The sequence below is a fragment of the Panthera uncia genome (genome assembly GCF_023721935.1).
Source record: "Panthera uncia isolate 11264 chromosome A3 unlocalized genomic scaffold, Puncia_PCG_1.0 HiC_scaffold_11, whole genome shotgun sequence".
Taxonomy (NCBI): Eukaryota; Metazoa; Chordata; class Mammalia; order Carnivora; family Felidae; genus Panthera; species Panthera uncia.
In genome coordinates, this window is record NW_026057578.1 from 76,883,830 (window position 1) to 76,904,858 (window position 21,029).

Below are 21,029 nucleotides of genomic sequence, written 5' to 3' on the forward strand. Positions count from 1 at the left end.
ATTTGGACAGAATTTTTAAACTTCAAAAATAAGAATTGTACAAGTGTTTAAGACTCACCAGGTAACAATAAAGCACCATCTACCAAGCTTTGAAGGGAATGTTATGATTTAGTAAGAGGGCATTTTCAAATATGCCAGAAGTAGGAAAATGTACCCCCCTTCTAAATAACCTATTTCAAGACTCTTCTAGAGCGAGAGATGATCATAAGGAAAAACTCAAGGATAGGGAAGTTGTAGCTGGAAGAGACTGGCAGTAAGCACCGAAAACATTTCATTTGTAGGGGTGAGTCTTGATAATTGGTGTAAATACAGTTATACCACAAGGAAAGTAGACAAAACATGAATCCACAGAGTAGGAAATATAAATGGCTGGTGAAATACCACTGATCAGAGACATGTAAATTAAAACCACAAAAAAAATACCACTTTCCAACCTATCATATTGATTTAAAAAAATTTTTTTAATACTAGCAGAGGAACCAGCTTGACGGAGGAACCCACTGGCCAAAGCTGGAGGAACCCACTGGCCAAAGCTGGGATAATTTTAGCATCAAAAGAACCATAACTGTAATTGATTGAAACATGCTGACTACATTAGAAAAATGAATCCATGTGATACTTAAAAAAAAAAAAGAGGAATAAAATAAGCAATCAAATAAATAAGAATTTCTTTGAATGGGCCATTATACCAAGTTCTTAACTCTGGAAGGAAAAGGAATATTTTTTTCTTTGCAGTAGGAATCATATTGCAGGATAACTATCAGCCCTAGTTAATGAGAAAAAAAGCTCTTCTTTCTATAAAAATGCCAGCTATAAATGTAGACAGAATTGGAAATCACAATTTGCAACCCCTAAGGAAATAATTAAGCCAAGAGGATCAACAGATGCTGAAACCATCAGGTGAATGGTTGATGGAGGGCTGGATATCCACCTAGTGCCAAAGTTATCACCCCACAGATTACTAGTTTGTTCCAAGATGACTGTCACTACATAAACCCTTAGTATCTTGGTATCACCAATGATAGGATAACCAGAGCTTCATAATGTGACTCCTGGTGTGATGCAGTGTTTAGCCTGAATCTAATCAAGCCTTTAGATCTAGCTTCCAATAATAGAAAATATGGGGCTTACTGTTAAATTACACCACAAGGGACCAGTCAGAAAAATCCAGATATTGGTACATTCTAGGAAACAACTATCCTGGTCTTTCTGAATCGATGTCATTGGAAAAATAAAAAGCTGGGGGTGGGAGGTGAGGAGGAGATGAGAAGGGATAAGAAAGGGTGTGTCTCTTCTAAATCTAAATACACTTCAGAGACCCAACAACCAAACACAATCATGGCTCTTAACTGGATCCTTATATGAACAAACTTGCTGCAAAAGACATTTGGGGGACAAGAGGGGGGAACTTGGGTGTGTTGGTATTATTGTGGTTATGTAGAAAAGTGTTCCTATTTATATATACATATCAAAATTTAGGAATGAAATGTCATGATATCTGTATTTACTTTAAATTTCTTCAAAAATAGGTGAAACATGACAAAATACTAAAATAATTGTTTAATCAATGTGATAAGCATATGGTGTTTATTATACTACTCTACTTTTACGTACGTTTATAATATTCACAATAAGTATAAAAAGTATTTTTAATATCTAGCATTTGTGAGGGTTCGAGGAAACAGACCATTCTATACATATTGTTGGTAGTAGTTAAATTGTTATAACCTTCTTAGAGAACAATTTGGAATATATAAATATCATTTTAGAGGTGCCTGGGTGGCTCAGTCAGTTGAGCGTCCGATTTCAGTTCAGGTCATGGTTTTGCAGTTCGTGAATTTGAGCCCCGTGTCGGGCTCTGTGCTAACAAAGAGGTCAGAGTGTGGAGCCTGCTTCAGATTCTGTCTGTCTGTCTGTCTCTCTCTCTCTCTCTCTCTCCTTCCCCTGCTCATGCTCTGCCTCTCTCTGTCTCTCAAAAATAAATAAATTAAAAAAAAATAAATATTATTTTAAAATATACATACCCTTTTACATAGTAATCTCATCACTAAGAATCGATTCACGGGACACCTGGGTGGCTTAGCTGGTTAAGCGTCTGACTCTTCGTTTCAGCTCTGGTCATGATCTCTCAGTTTTGTGAGTTCGAGCCCCGAGTCGGACTCTGCACTGGCAGCAAGGATCCTTTGTGAGATTCTGTCTCTCTCCCTCTCTCTGTCCCCCACCCCCACTCGCTCTGTCTCTCTCAAAATAAATAAATAAACTTGCAAAAAAAATAATCCAGGGGTGCGTGGGTGGCTCAGTCAACCAGTTAAGTAATCCAACTTTGGCTCAGGTCATGATCTCACGGTTGGTGAGTTCGAGCCCCACATCGGGCTCTCTGCTTATCAGCACAGAGCCTGCTTCGGACCTTCTGTCCACCCCCCTCCTCAAAAATAAATAAGCATTTTTTTAAAAACTTAAAAAAAAAAGAATCAATTCAATAACTAGTGACAGAAGGATAGAGGATGTATTATAAAGATATTTATTATAGCATATTGATAATATAAACAAATATGAGACAATAGGAAATGGTTAAGTATATTTCGACAATATATATTATCTATGACAAAGAACACCATGTTACTGTTAAAAAGGACAAAGTAGGTGCACATTTACTGTTCTGGTTTGCTAGAGCTTCCTGACAAAGTACCACTGACTGGGTGGGTGGCTCAAACAACAGAAATGTATTTTGTCACAGTTCTGGAGGCCACAAGACTGAGACACGGTGTGTGCATGGCTGGTTTCTTTTGAGGCCTCTCTCCTTGGCTTATAGGTGGCCGTCTTCTCCTAGTGCCTTCACATGGCCTTCCCTGTGTACCCAGCTGTGTCCAAATTTCCTCTTCTTACAAGAACACCTGTCATCTTGGAGTAGAGGCCACACTAATAACTTCATTTAAACTTAATTATCTTGGGGAGCCTGGGTGGCTCAGTCAGTTGAGTGTCCAACTCTTGATTTCGGCTTAGACCATGATCTCATGGTTCTGTGAATTTGAGCTCCATGTCAGCATGTTGACCCACACTGTCAGCACAGAGCCTGCTTGGGATTCTCTCTCTCTCCCTCTCTCTCTGTCCCTCCCCAGCTCGTGCACACATTCTCTCTCTCTCTCTTAAAATAAATCAATAAATAAAAACAAAAAAATTAATTTAATTCTCTCTGTAAAGACCCTGTCTCCAGGTACAGTCACATTCTGAGGTACTGGGAGTTGGGACTCCAACATATGAAACTTTAGGGGCACACATCATAACATTTACTGGCATGGAAAGATGTGCATGACTTTTAGGCTAAAAAAAATTAAGAAGCAGAACAACATGTACAGTATCCCTTTTTCTCAAAATTTAAAAATAACAAAAGCAAACTTCTGGTACATATTTATACATAGCTTGGGATATATTGAAAACATACCTATCTGAAAGGATAGATATCCACCTGTTACAAAGGCTCCCTGGGGAATAAAATGGAGTTGGGAATGGAAGGGAAGGACATATTTCCACTCTTTCTTTATAAGCATAGGTTACTTTTGTAATTAGAAAGTTTTAGCTTAAAAAAAAAAAAAAAAGACCCTTACAATGAGCCCTGGACAAGACCTGGAGGCATCAGAGACTCTCCAGTCCCAAGTGCCATGAGGCCAGGAAAGTAGACTTACCCGCGCCGAGGACCAGATGTGCACAATCTGTCCTACCTCCTCTAATACATTGGCACCATCTCAAGAATTGGGGAAGGGAAGGTCTAGGGTGACCAAGATTGTCTTTGTCTGCCAGCTCAGAAGAATGAGGGATTCAGGGTCAAAAATTCAGTTTTAGAAAATAAAGTGATATTTCTTGCATGTCTGAACTTTTAGACTGAGATCCATATGGCTACACATACTGTACTCATTTAATTCTCTCACAATCTTACTATCTTCATTTTACAAATGAAGACAGGGCTTTTTAAGGTTAATTTTCCTGAGTATGTAGCAAAACTGGAACTCAAATTTGGGCCTCCCTTGCACTGAAGCCCACACTACCTACTACTCTATGCTGCATGGAATAGGTTTTGCCTCTTCTCTCCACCACCTGTACCCAATCCCGACTACCAAACCTTGCTAATTCAGGCAGCATCCTCTCTTCTAGGAAGCCACTTTCCAACATCTCCCCTAACTTTAGGTGGCCTCTTAGGCCTCCCTAAATCCCTATCTGTATTTCCATGATCTCTGTGTATGTTTGTCCTCCTCCACAAGACTGTGAAGGGCAGGAGTTAAATATCTCTAGTGCCTGACACACAGTAGGTGCTTTAGTTCTACGACAGAAGAACATCACTTACATTTTATTGTTTCCTCACTAAACTCTGAATTTCATAAGGTTAAAGAATACATCCGGTTTTATGCACCATTAAGCCACTGGTACCTAACAGCACTTGGTTTTCAGTAAATATTTTTGAAAGAATGAATGGATAATTTTATAAGTAATCGCCTCTATTTCCTGGGACTCTGAGTCACATTCCGAGAAAAAGCAGCTTCCTGACATCCTTTTCCTTGTAATGGTTTAGTGTATTAAATTATTTCTTGGATTTATCCTTCCATTGCAAACTGCTAGCGATTCTCACTTAACTGACAGAATGTCATGAATCAAGGGAGGTAGAGGTGAAGTGAACAGGTTAGCCTCCAATTTACAAGCTTGCTTTCCACTGGTTTAATTGTAAAGTCACACGTTCCTCGGTGTGACCCTCTCACGACAAAATCTCCACGAGTGGATTGATCACGTAGAACTCTGACTAATTAAAGATGTAGGATAACAGAAGAGTTAAAATTGTATTTGCTAGGCAAGGTTGTGATCTTTTAAAAAATATGTTATAGTCTTTCATTGGTGAAACAAGGAAAATATGGTCCAAATTACCTTCCAAGCGGTTTGCCTAGATTGACAGTCCCACGGACAAAGGAGGGGACAAAACACTCCTTCCGACCGGCATTTGAGGCCAGAGCCGGCGCCCCCTGTGGGCGGGACCACTCGAGCCTCCGGGGACCCAAAGGAGGAGGGGGCGGGGTCGAAGGCGGGTCCAGGCCTCCGGGGGCGGGGCCGCAGCGGGCGAGGGGCAGGCTGGGAAGCGGCGCCATATTGGCGTCGGCCGCGCTGTATTGTCATAAATAGAGCCGGTTTTGTGGTGTTTTCACTACTCGGTTGGATGCCTCGGCCGTAGTAAGTGAGAAAGTGAGTGAGCAAGCGAGCTACAAGCAACCGGAGGAAAGTGGACAGGAGGAGAAGGAAAGAGCAAGAACTTGACTCCAGAGCGAAAGATACTCGGCGGTGAGGGAGACGCAGGAAGCGATGAAAGAAATGTCTGCGTAAGTGATGGGGGGCGGCGGTTGGGGGCGAAGCGGAGAGGGGTGGTTTGGGGTGGTCGGCCGGGACCCCGTTTCCGTTCCCTGCCCCTCGCACCCTGCCCATAGCTCGCCGGAGTGGTCTCCTTCCCCGCTCCTGGCCGGTCGGCAAGGGCACCTCCCCTACACCGGGCGGCTCACCTGGCCACCCCTGAACAGACTGGGGGACTCTTGGAGCCCCCATCTGCTCTCGCCTGTCCCGCCTGCGAGGATGCCCCCAGGCAAATGAGCAGCCGGAGAGGCGCGGGTGTCCGTGGGGAGAAATTGTCGGTCACTCTCCTGCCCCCAGCGCTGTCTGAGCCTGTCTCTGCTCCTGTCTGCATTGGCGCAAATACCATCCCCCTACCTCCCCCTCCTCCCTCCCGACCGGCTGTCTCCTGGTCTTCAGGAGTGAATGACCTATCCTAGCCCATGGGTTTCTTTTTAATAAAGACTATGATCTTTTCGCTCTCCCCCGGCCTCCCCCACCTACCCATAGTATATCTACCAGTCTGGACCTCCTGCTCACACTTTGATAAGTCACAAACGGTTTCCGTGCTTGGCAAGATTTTGTTGTGGCTTCTAACATTTTGGTTTATTAGGAAGTAATTTAAGCAGAAAAATGCAGAGAATAACATAAGCATCATTTGTGTAGTCACCATCCATCTCTCTCAAAGCATAACATTCTGTATGTGTGGAGAGTGTGTGTATGTGTGTACATAAATACCTTTATTTAGAAGAAATCAACTATTACAGATGTGTTTGAAGGATTCTCCTACCTCCTCTGGTTCCATTCACCTCCCTCCCCATAGTACCCCACAGTCCTGAATTTGATGTTTATTGCTGCATTTTTAAAAATGCTCTTACAACATATGTACATGTCCATAATAACTGACATTGTTTTACTTGTTTTTAAGCTTTGTATAACTGGTGTCACACTTGTCATTCTGCATCTTCTTTAAGTGCAACATAGTTAGTATCTTTGAACTTTGTCCCTGTTAATATTTTCAACTCTAATGAATTCATAATAAGTACTATATTGTATTCCATTGTAGTGATACACCTTAGTTTAGGGTTTGGTTTTTTTTTTCCTGTTTTGACTATTTCAGGTTGTTTTGAAGTTTTTTTTTAACTTTATTTAGAGAGAGTGCTCACACAAGCAGGGAAGAGGGGCTGAGAGAGAATCTTTTTTTTTTGTTAATGTTTTTAAATGTATTTTTGAGAGAGAGAGTGCGCAAGCGGACAAGGGGCAGAGAGAGAGAGACAGAGGATTGTGAGCCTGATGTGGGGCTCAAACTCACAAAATGTGAGATCATGACCTGAGCCAAAGTCCAAGTCAGATGCCCAACCAATTGAGCCACCCAGGCACCCCATGTTTCTAAGTTCTTAATAGTACAGTGTGGCAGTAAACATTCTTGTACATGTTTCCTTGTACACTTGTACTAGAATTTCTCTAGAATGTTTACTTATAAGTGAAATTGATGCGTTGAAGGGAATGTGGAATTCCTTTGCTTGCTTTTTCTTCCCCCGCTCTAGATGAGGGAGTTTCAGAATCATAGATTTAGAATTTTAGTGCTGGTAGGCATGTTCTTAGCTAACTTTTTCAGCATACAGATGAGAAAGTGGGACCCAGGATCATAGTATCGGAACTGAAGTACTTGTTGAAGGGAGAATGGAGTGGTGGAAAGATCTTGGGTTTTGGAGTTCAGATTCTGGCTCTTCGTATCCCTTGGATCTTGGGTACCTATCTGTAAGATGGCACTTATTCACTACCTACCTCTTACAGTTATTGTTGAGATTAATTGATCATATATACTCTGTCCCATCCATTTACCATACACTTATAAACAAATTTTGTTTGTTCAACAGGAAAATTGATACCAGAAAGAAATTAAAGTCACTAATACTGATGTTTCCCTTTTGTGTCTCTTAATCATTTCAGAAGATACATAGGCTATTGTATCTTTCATTTGCTTCTCTCTCCCTACCTAATCAAATCTTTACCCAAGGAGCATGCCTTACTGTATGAACTTAGTGAATAAGACACTGTTTTGACCAGTTAAAATTCAAAACAATCACTACTGTATTTTGGTGTGTTATTGTTTACAGGGCTGATGTATTATTTAAAAGACTGTTCTTTTATATTTTGAGATTACATTCTTAACTGTTGTTGATGGTCCTTACTGTTGAATGGTAAAGATAGATGGTAGGGTTACTTGGTTATCGTGTATGTTTATTTTTACTTTACTTTCTTAGCAGAATAAAAAGTTATACCAACCCATGGTGGTCCCAAAATTTATTTTGAAATTATTGGCCTGTGTAAATACAAAATCAGAAATTGAGCTGTACTTTATTCAAAACTATAATTCCCTGTTAGGATCTTTTGGAGGCTAGCTTATATTGTATCTATAAAAGTATAAAGAATTTGATAATTATTTAGTGTGACAATGGACTAGGTACCAATCTAAATAAAGAGAACAATTAACCAGAGTCAATGTTAGGACTATAAATTCTGATTTGAGCAAAGGATGTTAATGTAGGTTTCTCAAGGACAAATCCTAGTTGTGATTTCTTTTTAAAAGCGAGTCACAAGGACCTACCTTCTAATGTGATGTTTTGTTTCTTTCTTGGGGGGGGGGGGACATTGTTCTCACTCAGAGCTTTCTTTTCAAGTGGCTGACTGCTCTTCAAAGATTGAATATAGATGGTACTTGACTTAAGTCCGCAGGGTGTAGTGGAGGTGGCCCTGGCCCAGCTCCCATTCAGGCTCTTTGCCTTTGAGCTAAGTGGTGCTGGCACAGTTGTCCTGATGCCAACACATGCTGCTTTTGGCTTGAAAAGACATCCTAACCATGAAAGCTGGAGGCAGTATGAATAGCCCTTCATCAAAATAAACACAAAATACCCTTTTTTCCCTTAAAAAAAAAAAAAAGTGCCTGCCCCAACTGTTAGTACTAAGTAAACTTTTAAGGTAGCTAAATTAATGAGTGGATTGAGAGATCCATGTATCAGTATGATATGATACTTTAAATTTTTTCTGCTGTTTCATTTTTCTTGAACAGAAACACCATGCTGGACAGCCAGCGTCAACAAAAGCATTATGGAATCACTTCTCCAATTAGTTTGGCATGTCCAAAAGAAATTGATCATATTTACACACAGAAATTGATTGATGCCATGAAACCATTTGGAGTGTTTGAAGATGAAGAAGAACTGAACCACAGGTATGTGATATAAAAATGCAAAATATTTAATAGCACATTAAATATTTAATCATTAATTCTGCAAATATATATCAGGTACTTACCATTATCCTGCCTAGGGACACAAAAATGACCAAATGGAGAGAAATTTTGGCCCTCCTAGAGCTTCTGTTTTTAGGTGGTTAGGGGAAAAGACAATTAGCCAAATAAGTACAATAAATACAATGTTACACATAAGAAGTGCTGCTGAGAAAAATGAAGCTGGAAGTAGAGTTGTCAGGAAAGCCTCATTAACATTTGAGGAAAAATTTGAGAGGGAGGGAACTATGTAGATATTTGAGGGAAGAGCATTCTAGGCAGAAGTTTTCAGGTGGGAGTGTACCTGGTATATTTAAGGAATATATAGTAAGGTAACCAAAGTGTCCAAAACAGGGGAATATGGTCTTAAAGAATATGAGGTGGGAAGGAGCTTGGAGAGCTAGGTCACTTAGGACCTTATAAGCCATTATAAAAGTTTTGGCTTTAACTCTGAGTGAAATAGGAAGCCATTACGTTTTTGAGCAGAAAATGGACATGATTTACTCATGCCTTAAGACAGTCAGTCTGGCTGCTATATTGAGAATAGCCTGAAGAGGGATCAAGGGAAGAAATGGGGAAACGAGTTAGAAGGCTATTACAAGAACCCAGGGAGGAAAGGACGGTGAGTTGAACTAGGGCGATGGTAGTGGAAGTGATAAGTAGTAGAGTTCTGGATATATTTTAAAGGTAGGGTTGTTTAATGACTGGAATGTGTGTGTGAGAGAGAGAGGTTAAGGATGATGTCAAGGGTTTGGATGTTAGCACCTCAAAGGATGGAATTCCATTACCTGGAGAAGGCTGAGGGAGAAGCACGTTTGGACATCTCAGGAATTCCATTTTTCATGTCATCTTTGAGATGCCTAAACTCTACTCTTCCCCAACCTCTTTTTTTTTTTTTTTTTTTTTTTTAATGTGGATTGGATATGCTGTTGGTTGAAAGTCTGGTTTAATATCAAATTGCTTTTATTAAGTAATATTATTTCATAAAAATTAGACAGTATTTAATTTACTCATTTTAATTATCCAAAGACCTATGACTGTCAGTGAGACAATGCTAACCTCTATCACCACGTTGAATTGATTTTATTCCATAGTAAGGCCAAGAAAGTTGACAATTCAGTTGGCCTCTGCAGACTTATTGAAGGTAATTTTGATTTTTTATTAGGCTTTTTGAATTTTGAAAATAGCTCAAAGACCAAAATACTGTCATCACATTTGTCATTTCTTTGGAACTCTTAGGGACCTAAGAATGCCAAAGAGATGTGCCATGTACCAACAGATGCGACAGCATTAGCCCATGTATAATGTGCTTTTACTCTAGCACCAACACAAAGGTTCTGCCTATATGTTTAACTACTTTTTTAAATACTGTTTTGGGTTTTCTTAGTTTTAATCTAAAGCATGTTATTTTTTATTATAGGCTGGTTGTTCTTGGTAAATTGAACAATTTAGTAAAAGAATGGATTTCTGATGTCAGTGAGAGTAAGGTAAGACTCTAAACTGCATTGAATTCATAGTTCATTATGTCCTGGTCCTTAGTCCTAGTTAATAAGATGTAGAAATTGAGAATAATCTGAAATATATTAAAACTAGGCTTTTTGCTCTGCTTGGTAATGAATTGGTCTAGATAGTTGAGTCTCTAAGTGAGAATTTCACTAGTGTCTAGCTATAGATCTACATAGATTTCTTGCTTGAATTATATATAGTGGGCCAAAGTGTAAATATCAAGGGATTTTAGCTTAAAAGCCAGATTTCAGACATCTTGTGAAATACCAGGTCTGGCAACATTGGACCTGCCTTTGGGCAAAGCAGGAAGAGGCTTCAGTGGATTTGGGCTCCTGCCTTCCAGTGCCTCGTGGCCCCCACCAATGCCTGGTCTCTCTGACACAGCACTTGTCACTTATCAATCAATTTTGTGTTTCTTATGTATACTTCCCTCCATTTGCATACCTGCCTGGCCCCTGAGACATAAGAGTTTGCAAATCCTAATTTGTAATTATACAACTTTTTTTCCCTTCCGGTAGCTTAACTATTTTTCTTCTAAAATAAGTTACATTTTCTTACTTTCTTAGAGTATTTTGAATGTAATTGAATTTTCATTTGAAAATCACTGAATATTATTTTACTGAGTATACTAAATTGAAATAGGGTGTGTGCAACTGGGTGATACCATTTTCCCCTTCACTATGTGGTCCAGACTGTTGTATTTTAAGTTTTTTGTTTGTTTTTATAATTTTTCCATTTCTCCCTTAACAATAATTAGTTGAAAGTTAATGTCTCACAGCAGTCAGTGTGTCTCTCTAAATTCTTTCTGCCCCTTACTCTGCCTGATTTTAGAAATTAGATAAACACCTGTCAGAATTCTTTCTTTTGTAAGTTTTATTTATTTCTGTACCTATGATACATGTTTAAAATTGGTTCTTTTAAACTCATGCGCTCTCAAAAATAAATTAAAAAAAAATTTTTTTTTTAATTTTTTGATTTCCAAAATTGGTTCTTTTAGACTCTGAATAAGGTCATGAGGGACTCTGCTAAGTCTTCAGTCATTGAGTTTAAATAAATGATCTTTATGTTGTTTATTTTTGCTGCCAGATAGCTATCTGACTCGTTTCTGAGCTCTCAGCAGGATTATCAGTAGTTGAGGTTTTCAGATAAGTTGAATTCTGAGCAGGTGAAATGCTAGTCATGAGTAACAAAAAAAAAATTCACTTTTGTTTTTCTGCTAGTAGGTGATCAACTCCTTAAGAAAAAAGACCTGTCTTGGTCATCTGCCTAACTTCAAGACAGAACTCAGGCATTAAATAAATGTTAAAGGAATCCATTGTCCCTTTCTAATCAGCCTATAATTGTTACAAATGTGCAAACCAAATACTCACTAGAATTATTTTAAAATCATAATAACAAGCTTTATGATTTATTGTGTGTGGTCTTTATGTCAGCTATTATGGTTGTACTAAGGTCTTTGTTTCCATCCCCATTCTATGATGCATTCAAGATAAATCAAGTGGTATTATCCACAAAAGAGGCTATAATAATTTGTTGAGAGATGTACCTAATTTTCTTCACAATTTCTTTGCACTTAACTGAAAAATCCAGTAGAATTCTGTTTCTAGGTCAAAAGGTGTTTGCTTTTTATTAAATTGCTTTTTCTCCCATGTTGACTCACATCAGTAGTTTAATCTGCATAAAGCAATCACTGGTTTACTATTTAATTTTTAGGCATAAAAATTTAAGACTGCCACAATTTGGCTTTTTTTAGGCACAGTAAGTAAAATATCTAATTATGAAAAAAATTTTTAATTGGTTTTGACATCTTCCATTGTGTGGATAGAGTGATTTTTCATTTTCTGTATCAACTATTCCTTTTATCTATGCATATTTTAGTTTGGAAAATATTGGAAGAATTTGAGTTAGATCAAAGCTCATTTAAATATTCTACACATAGTTCGGATATTTTTAGATTGTAAACAATCTAAAACTCAAATTAGATCATTTTAATTACTGTGGTTTGTGATGAAATTTTGTTTCTAATGTGGAACGCTTCACAAATCAGTGTGTCATCCTTGCGCAGGGGCCCTGCTAATCTCTGTATCATTGCAGTTTTAGTATTTGTGTGTTGCTGAAGCGAGCACTGTAATGAAAATATTTTACCCTGATTCAGTGTATCATTTTCTCATAAAATCTGTAAGAATCTTGCTTTTCAAAGTAGAAAAGTAAAAAATAGAAAGTAGGAAGGTAAGCTAAAAGTTCCCTATCTTCTCTACCTTTTTGGTTCATATTAGTCATCAATATCTTTACTGACTTCTTGCTCTAAAATTACATGTGGTACTCTTGAAACATTAATATCCATTAAACAGGGAATAACAAACATATCTTGTTACACAGATAATTTCATTCAAGTGAATCAAGGATATTCTTTGGAACTTGCACTGGGCATTATAAAAACTAAGAGAAGTAGTAGAGACAATTCTCATTTTTAAGGAATTTATAGTTGAAGAGATGGGACATATATTCAGCAAAGAAAGGTCAATAAATGTATAATAGAGGAGCAGAGAGGGAAAAGAGCTTGTTATGGAAGAGAGGGGGATCACCAGAGAAGGCTTCATGAAAAAAGGTAGAACTTGAAATGAACTTTGAAAAAATAGTTGGTACTGAGATACCCAGAGAAGGATGGGCAAGTGCGATGGAAAGGAGACTAGATTGTGTAACATGTTGGCAGTTGGGGCTTTAAAAGGATCCAGGGATCCTTACCTCAGTAGTCAGAGAAGAGTGCATTAGTAAGTTTTGAGCAGAAGAGTTATACAGTAAGAACATCAGCAAGTGAGTTTTGTACAAAAAGAAATTGAAAATACAGACGAAAGGCAAGAAAGTAGCTTAAAATCCTAGAATTAAGGATTAAATTAGAACCTAGAATTAAGGGGGTAGTAGTTGAACAGAAAGGAGGTGACATGTGAGGGATATAAACTACAAATTGGTAAGCCAAGAAGAATAATGCCTATAGGTAACAGGTGGTAAGGAGAATGAGGAACAGAAAGAGAAATCAGACAGGATACCTGTTTATCATAGGAAGAATATTTTGTTTCAAGCATGGCTATTGAAGTGGATCAGAATGTCTGAGTGAAAATACCGAAGGGGAAGTTAGAATTGGTTCTAGAGAGAGGTGAAAAGTAGCCTTATAATTCTGGTACAGTCTAAAAGATTTTATTAAAGTTGTTAGATTAGGTCGTAAGGAGATCATGTCAAGAATGGCTCCACTTTCTTACAGAAAGGTTGCAAAGCTAGAATAAAGAAATTAAGCATATTTGTCGCAATAACTAAAGGGGAAATGGAGTCAGTTAAGTGTATGGTACTGGAAAGAACTGAAAGTGCATTAGTTTGGTGCTTAAGACCTCCTTGGTGACTTCTGAGTGATGGAGCCATTGAAAGACAGGCCATTGGAAGGGGACAAGTAGGGTCAAGTGATAAAAAATGTTTTTCATAGAGATTTGTGCATGCATGAATTTGTTTTATCTTCCCTCAGGAAATACTCTGATTACTTCAAGCTACAGCCCAAAAGAGCTCTGAAGTACTTTCACAAATCTCAATTTACCTAAGTTGACAAATGTAGTATATATCACTAGTATTTAGGCAATTTTTATGCTAAAAAATTTGAAAAATGGAATGCCATTTGTTTAATTTAATTTAATTTAATTTAATTTAATTTTAGAACCTCCCACCTTCTGTCGTGGCTACTGTTGGTGGTAAGATTTTCACGTTTGGCTCATACAGGCTTGGAGTACACACCAAAGGTAATTGCTTTTCTTTGTTCTACTGATAAGAACTTTCAGTAACAAGCTCTTATTTATTCATAATTTGAAAGTAAAGAAGAGGAAAATACCCATTATCTCACTACTCAGCTAATCATCGTTAATGCTTTCCTGTATTCATTTTACATATTTTCTTCTGTACATGTTTGTATATACTTTAACAAAAGCATACTTTACTCTTGTTGACTAGAAATAACTTTGATTTGCAGGAGCTGATATTGATGCACTTTGTGTAGCTCCAAGACATGTGGAGAGATCTGATTTTTTTCAGTCTTTTTTTGAAAAATTGAAACATCAAGATGGCATTAGAAACTTAAGAGTAAGTATCCTTTAGTATTTAATATTTTGAACTTATTAAGAAAAGCTAGGGCTTACGGTTGTCAAAATATTTAAGAAGTCACTACATCTGGGGGACCTCGGTGGCTTAGTCGGTTAAACATCCGACTTTGGCCCAGGTCATGGTCTCGCAGTTGGTGAGTTCAAGCCCTGCCATGGGCTCTATATTGACATCTCAAAGCCTGGGGCCTGCTTTGGATTCTGTGTCTCCCTCTCTCTATGCCCCTCTGCCACTGCGCTCTCTCTCTCAAATAAATAAACATTAAAAAAATTTTTTTTAATTTTAAAAAAGAGGAAGCCGCTACATTTTATTAAAATAACAAATGATTGAAAACATGGGCTTTACAGTTATACAAACCTGGGTTTGAATCTGGAATCTACCACATATTAACTTTTAGATTTTAAGTTACCTATTCTCTTTGAGCCTAGTTTCCTCAGCTGTAAAATGGAGATGTACTGATAACTTGTTACAAGGTTTTTCTGAGGATCAGTGAGATAATTGACATAAACATTTACTATAAGATCTGATAAATGGTTTATACATATCAAACGATGGCTATTATTATGTATAAGATTAATAGTAACTTTGTGTATATGTAGCCATTCATTCAGCAAATGAAATTTCAGCACCAGTGATTTGTCAGATACTGTCCTTAGTCCCACAAATACAGTAGTGAATAAGACCGTTTATGGGAGGGAGGGATTGGGGAAATTAAACAGATAGCTTTAATACTATCTGAAGTGCTAGGATAAGGTGAGTTGAAAGGATCTGCATTATTTGGGTATCTGGGAATGGAGAAGGAGGTTAAGAATTTGTTAGGCTGAGGAATTAAGGAAAGCTCAGAAAGACATCGGTTTCTACTAAATCAAATTATATTGATTGTATTTTTCTAACAGATTAAATCATGAGCTCTGGTCATGTTTATTTCCAGTACTAGTGCCCTTTGTAAATAATCAGTTTTCAATTTAATCTCAACAAATAGTAAGTACCCAGATGATAGCAGTTCTGCCTGCTAGTTTCTGATGAAGATTTTTAGGAGGATAATAAATTTGATAACTATGGTCTTGACATTTTGTGTGTCTTAAATAACACAATCACAGAGTAGAAGTATTTTTCTAAAATGTGAGACCCAAGAATATTTTTGCTTTTTAGCAAAATTATTCACATTGGCACTTTAGGAAGGATAAAGAAAGGATTACACCTTTGAAGGGATTACTTATGTTTTGTCATCGTTGTCCTCTTGTAGGCTGTAGAAGATGCCTTTGTTCCTGTTATAAAGTTTGAATTTGATGGAATTGAAGTAAGTGTTTAATATTTTTCTGACTTTGTAATTGAACTATTTAATACATAAGGTTTTTTTCAGTTTTGTTTTCTTTTTTAAGTCAGACTCACATAGACACATATTTTAAAGAATCAAATAGTCTTTAAATAGTTCCTCACCTTTCTTTCTCCTGTATCTATTGACTTCTCACTGTGGAAAATGAACCAGCTTCCATCCCTACTCCCATGATTTTTATACACACCCTTTGCATTCCCATAATCTAAAATAATTGTATTACTATAATTTTGGTTGGAACATATTCAATATTTACATTATAATGATCTTATAAATGAGGTTCAAAACTGAGCATAACGTGTACTAGATTACCATTCTTTGCTCTGTGGCACTGTGTTTCTTGGGAGTCAATAATTGTTTTTGCATTTTGTTTGCTTGGTTTTTATACATAACACTATTTCAAACTCAGTCTCTGCTAGCTGTCTAAATCTCCAAATAGATTTAGATTTCTCAGGTGTTCTGTCATTATCAACTTAAAAAGATATCTGACTCTTCTCAACTGTTCGAATCCACACCCAATTCTCCATGAATGATATACAACTAGCATCCTGGCATCTTTCTTTACTATCATCCCGGGATTTCCTTTCACATCTCTCTAGAGGTTTCTTCTTTTTTGACTTCCTGTCATTTTACGGGCACTCATCCACTAGCTTCCTGAGAAAGAGCACATATTTTTGAGATCTTGCAGGTTTAAAAGTGACTTTATTTTGTTCTCACACCAAAATAATAGTTTGGCTGAGTATAGAGCTCTAGGTGGGAAATAATGTGTCTCAGAATTTTGAAGACCTTGCTTCATTGTCTTCTACCTTCCATGCTTTGTTGAAAAGTGTGATGCCATTTTGATTTCACATCCTTTGCTTGTGACCTGTTTTATCTCTTTGGACACTTAATGTGATCTTTTTTTCCTGGGCTTCACAGTTGTTAAATTCATGGCAATAATATACTTTGGTATATCTTTTCAACCAAATATGCTAGGCACTAATAGTCCTCTTAAGCACTTTGGAAACTCCTGTCCTTCTGTTCTTGGAAATTATATTGAATTCTGTTGGATTTCCTACCTTTGTTTTCTCTCCTTTTTCTGTGTATTAGACCTCCACATCCCTATATTTTTGTTCTGCTTTTTGGGGTTTTCTCATCTTCCAAACTTCCTATTGTCCTCCGTTTCTGCTGTCATATTTTTAAGAATAACTTTTTTATTCTCTAAATGTTCCTTTCTATTTATTTATGTGTTTATTTACAGCCTCCTTCTTTCCTGGTTATAATATTTTTTATCTCTTAAATCTGCTGAGTCAGTTACCACTCATCCCCATCTGCTTTCATCGTTTTTGCTGTTGTCTCTTTATTACCTTTGTCCTAGTGGGTGATGCCTTCAAAAACAAAATAATATAAAAAACAAAATGAAATTATGCTGGTATTTTAATGGGGTTTCAGTAGGGAGTGAATGTAAATGTGTGTTGGATCTGCCATCTTTTCTAGAAGTTCACTCATAAGATTTCGATGTTCTTTTTAATGCTCAGCATATATGCTAAATTAAAATGCTTTCTCTTAATTTGCAAACTTAATTACCATCACAGAACTTTGGTGATTTTCCCATGTGAGATTGCCTAGATAGGCTTTTTGAAGTTTTGGTAGACCTTCCCAAACTAATAATTAGAACTTTATACTTTTAAGGTTGGGAGGGGGGAGAATGGACTAGAAGGAGAAAAAGTAATATTTTTCTCTTTTTTTTCTTTTTTCCTCTTTTTTTTTTTTTTTTTTCATCTTTCCAAAGATTGATCTAGTCTTTGCAAGACTGGCAATACAAACCATATCAGATAATTTAGATCTAAGAGACGACTCTCGACTGAGAAGCCTTGATATAAGGTGTATTCGCAGCCTAAATGGTAAGCTTCTAAAAAGAAATCTCAGATACCTGCTTGAAAACAATTAGACAAAGAGATCTTTTTGCAGAACTATTAATGGACTTTTCAAGGGATTGGACTAACTCAGTTAAAAATGATGTGATTTTCTTTATATAGATCATCTGACCACATTTAGGCGTTTTAAAAGATACATTTATTTGAAATGTTGTTTGTAGTAATGGTGCACAAACTTAATGGTCTCAGGACCCCTTTGCACTTTGAAAAATTATTGAGGACCCCAAAGATCTTCCATTTATGTGGGTTATATCTGTCAGTATTTACTGTATTAGAAGTAAAAACAGAAAATTTTAAAGTATGAGTTTATTTCAAAATAATAAACCCATTCTAAGTGAATATAAATGCATCTTTTCTGTGAGAATGGCATTTTTTGCATTTTTGCAAATCTCTTTAATATTTCCAATATTTAATATTGGAAAAAGGAAGAGAATTTTAATAGCTTTTTCAGAAAATTATGGATATTCTTTGATGCTACACCAAAACTTGACCAGTGACAGTGTCTTTTTTTTTTTCTCCAACAGCTCTATTAAGGTATAATTATATGCCATAAAATTTGTCCCTTTTGGGGTACAATTCCATAGTCTTTACTATATTCACAGAGTTGTCCACCACAGTCCAATTTTAGAACATTTCATTGTCTTCAAAAGATCCCTCTTACACATTTACGGTCATTCTCCTTTCCAACCCCCAGTCCTAGGCAACCACTAATCTACCTTCTGTCTATAAATTTGCTTTTTCTGGACATTTCATATAAATGGGATCATACAATATGTGGTCTTTTGTGTCTGACTTCTTTCACTTAGCATAATGTTTGTGAGGTTCATCCATGTTTGTAACATGTATCAGTAGTTCCCTTTTATTTCTAAGTAAAAGACTTTTTTTTAAGGTTAATTTGAATATCAGTTAACTTTTTATACTCTGTTATATTAAAATCTATTGGTCTGTTTTGTTCTTTGAATGGATCTTTTACCCATACATGATTTTATATACAGTCATGCCTTAGTCGTTTGGAAAACACTGGTTCACAAAGTTATTTGGATCTTCTAAATGTTAACACACATTTCCTTATAAGGTACCCCAAAAAAGGTACCTTATAAGGTACCACATTCATTAATGTCCCCACCAATCTCACCAGACAAGTCTTTAAATACTGGAAAGCTGCCAGGCTCACAGCAGATACTGGTTGTCCAAAATTTTAATTTTTACTTGAAAGCTCCAATTTTATTGTTGGTAGCAAGTTTTGTTGTTTGTTTTCCTTGAAGTGAGGGGCTCACTTTGTTTGTTCATTGTTTTAGAATCTAAGTGAAACTGTTCCTTGAAAAAAGCAGGTCGTTCAGCTTTCTTCAAACTTTTCAGACACTGCAGGGTTCCTTTCCTGTTTTCTAACTGCAAATGTGTAGTGGTGAAGATACATTGTTTACTAGTACAGCTTTGGTACCAGCAGTTTTACCCACCACTGCTTTTGCACCATCAGTGCAAATGTTAACGCAGTAAAAGAGGCAAAGCCTTATCGTTATTATAAGAACAGGTTTGACGAACTTTGGAGGAAAAAAAGTAGGTTGACCTGACAGATTCCCCGGGGATCCACAGACTGCACTTCCGAGAACCACTGGCTTATAGCATCTTTTATTTAATCATTGCATTTTTGTTGTACTTCAGGGTCCAACAGTAAATCACAGTGTTTGTGAAATAAGGTTTACTTTAAAGGGAAAAGTTTTGTAAGTCGGGGACATTTGATTAACAGTAAAGTCAAATGTTGAAGAAAGCTAAAGATACTCAGACCCATGTCTTCCTTTAATGTTGAATTACGTTACCCATGTGCTTTTTAATTCTTTAAAAGCAAAGTGATTTCTCATAAAAGTGCTAAATTTCAAATACATAGAGAAAATAAACCCTCGCATTTTATTATCTTTGATATTTTTAACCTTTGAGAGTCTGGAAATTAGAAGCCATCTGAATTAACTGGATGTTGTTGCATAATGAAAAATGAATGCTTTATCTTTTTCAGGATGTAGAGTTACTGATGAAATTTTGCATTTAGTGCCAAATAAAGAAACTTTTAGACTCACCCTAAGAGCAGTCAAATTATGGGCAAAACGTAAGTATCCCAGATCTTTTAAGTTTACACTGTAAAATTACCGCTTTCAGTTACTAATGATAGAAGCACATATGAAAATTCCTGAACCTATTGATACTGTTAGGGATTGAGGTCCAGTAAATTTTGGAGAATCTGTTTCTTTTTCAGGTACAGTGGTTATGGTGATCTGATATGTGACCATACCTCCTTCTTGCTTGATTGAAAACTAAAAACTCCTGACTTCCCATCTTGGGTTTTAGCCAGCCAGTCAGAATGAGTTAGAACTTGAGGAGTGAAACCTTCGTTGTTCTTCATGCTCTCGATGGGGCAGGACCATCTTATTCATCTTTGTCTCCCCATTACCATCAGAGTGTAATTTATAGTAGGTATTCGGTAAAGTTATTAAGTGGAGAGCCTATAGTGATAGTTTCAGCTTCTTTCTGTTTTTGCCTTGTAACACTTTTCTAGTAAAGCCTGGAACTAATTTATATATATACATAGGGTATTGTTCATAAAAGGCCCAAACCTAAGCTGGCACAGCACATTTTTCATAATTTGTAATTATATTTAAGTAGTGCTATACTTCTGGCACCACGTTTTACATAGTCTAAAAATGCACTCGCCAATAAAATTTTTTGTGATGATGGAAATGTTTTCTGTGCTGTCCAAAAGTAACCATGTGGCTATTGATCACTTGAAATGTGCAACTGAGAAACTGAATTTTTTAATCAAATTAAAATTTAAGAGAAGTGAAAGCATATATTCATGTAAAAATTTGTACACAGATGTTCATAGCATTCTTCATAATAGCCAAAAAGTAGAGACAACCTCATGTTCATGAATTGATGAATGGATAAACTAAAGGTGATAGGTATAGCCATAATGTGGAATATTACTTGGCAATAAAAAGGACTGAAGTAAATTCCATTTATATAAAATGTTCACATTAGGCAAATGTAGAGAGATAAAAAGTAGGTGAGTATTTGCCTAGGTCTGGGAAGACTGGGAGCAGATAGGAGGGGAGCAACTGCTAAAGGTTTCTTTTTGGGGTGGTGAAAGGGTTCCAGAATTAATTATGGTGATGATTGCACAACTCTGTGAATATACTAAAAGCCATTAATTTTAATCTGTTACATGGATGAATCTTATGGTATGTGAATGATATTTCAATAAAGCTATTACAAAAAAAAAAAAAAGTACATATGACTTGTGGCTACCATGTTGGAAGTACATATCTAAAAAGACCTCAGGCAAGTAGGAGTTATCCTTGGACTCAGTTACCTGGTATAGTCAGGATAAAGTAAGTTGCAAGAAAGGGATATCACAATTTTTTTTTCCTTACAAATTAAATTACATAACATGTTTTGTCAATCCTTAGACGTATATTTTACCCATTTAACA

General features: G+C 36.8%; 1 protein-coding gene and 1 non-coding gene across 4 annotated transcripts in view; one reads left to right on the plus strand and one right to left on the minus strand.

Moving 5' to 3' along the window:
* The first annotated feature begins 5,104 nt into the window (after positions 1-5,104).
* PAPOLG (poly(A) polymerase gamma) overlaps positions 5,105-21,029 on the plus strand; it is a 28,999-nt gene continuing 13,074 nt past the window's right edge. For all 3 annotated transcript variants that reach the window (XR_007462212.1, XM_049651519.1, XM_049651520.1), the window contains exons 1-8: positions 5,105-5,357; positions 8,435-8,596; positions 10,074-10,140; positions 13,860-13,941; positions 14,169-14,278; positions 15,543-15,596; positions 17,404-17,515; positions 19,560-19,649. Coding sequence is in view for 2 of the 3 variants with exons in the window: in XM_049651519.1 (XP_049507476.1) it covers positions 5,341-5,357; positions 8,435-8,596; positions 10,074-10,140; positions 13,860-13,941; positions 14,169-14,278; positions 15,543-15,596; positions 17,404-17,515; positions 19,560-19,649 (694 nt within the window). In the remaining variant the exon portion in view is untranslated. The remainder of the gene's footprint in view (positions 5,358-8,434; positions 8,597-10,073; positions 10,141-13,859; positions 13,942-14,168; positions 14,279-15,542; positions 15,597-17,403; positions 17,516-19,559; positions 19,650-21,029) is intronic.
* On the minus strand, positions 12,180-12,285 carry LOC125937244 (U6 spliceosomal RNA). Its single transcript, XR_007462326.1, has one exon. It is a non-coding gene; the product is annotated as a U6 spliceosomal RNA (small nuclear RNA).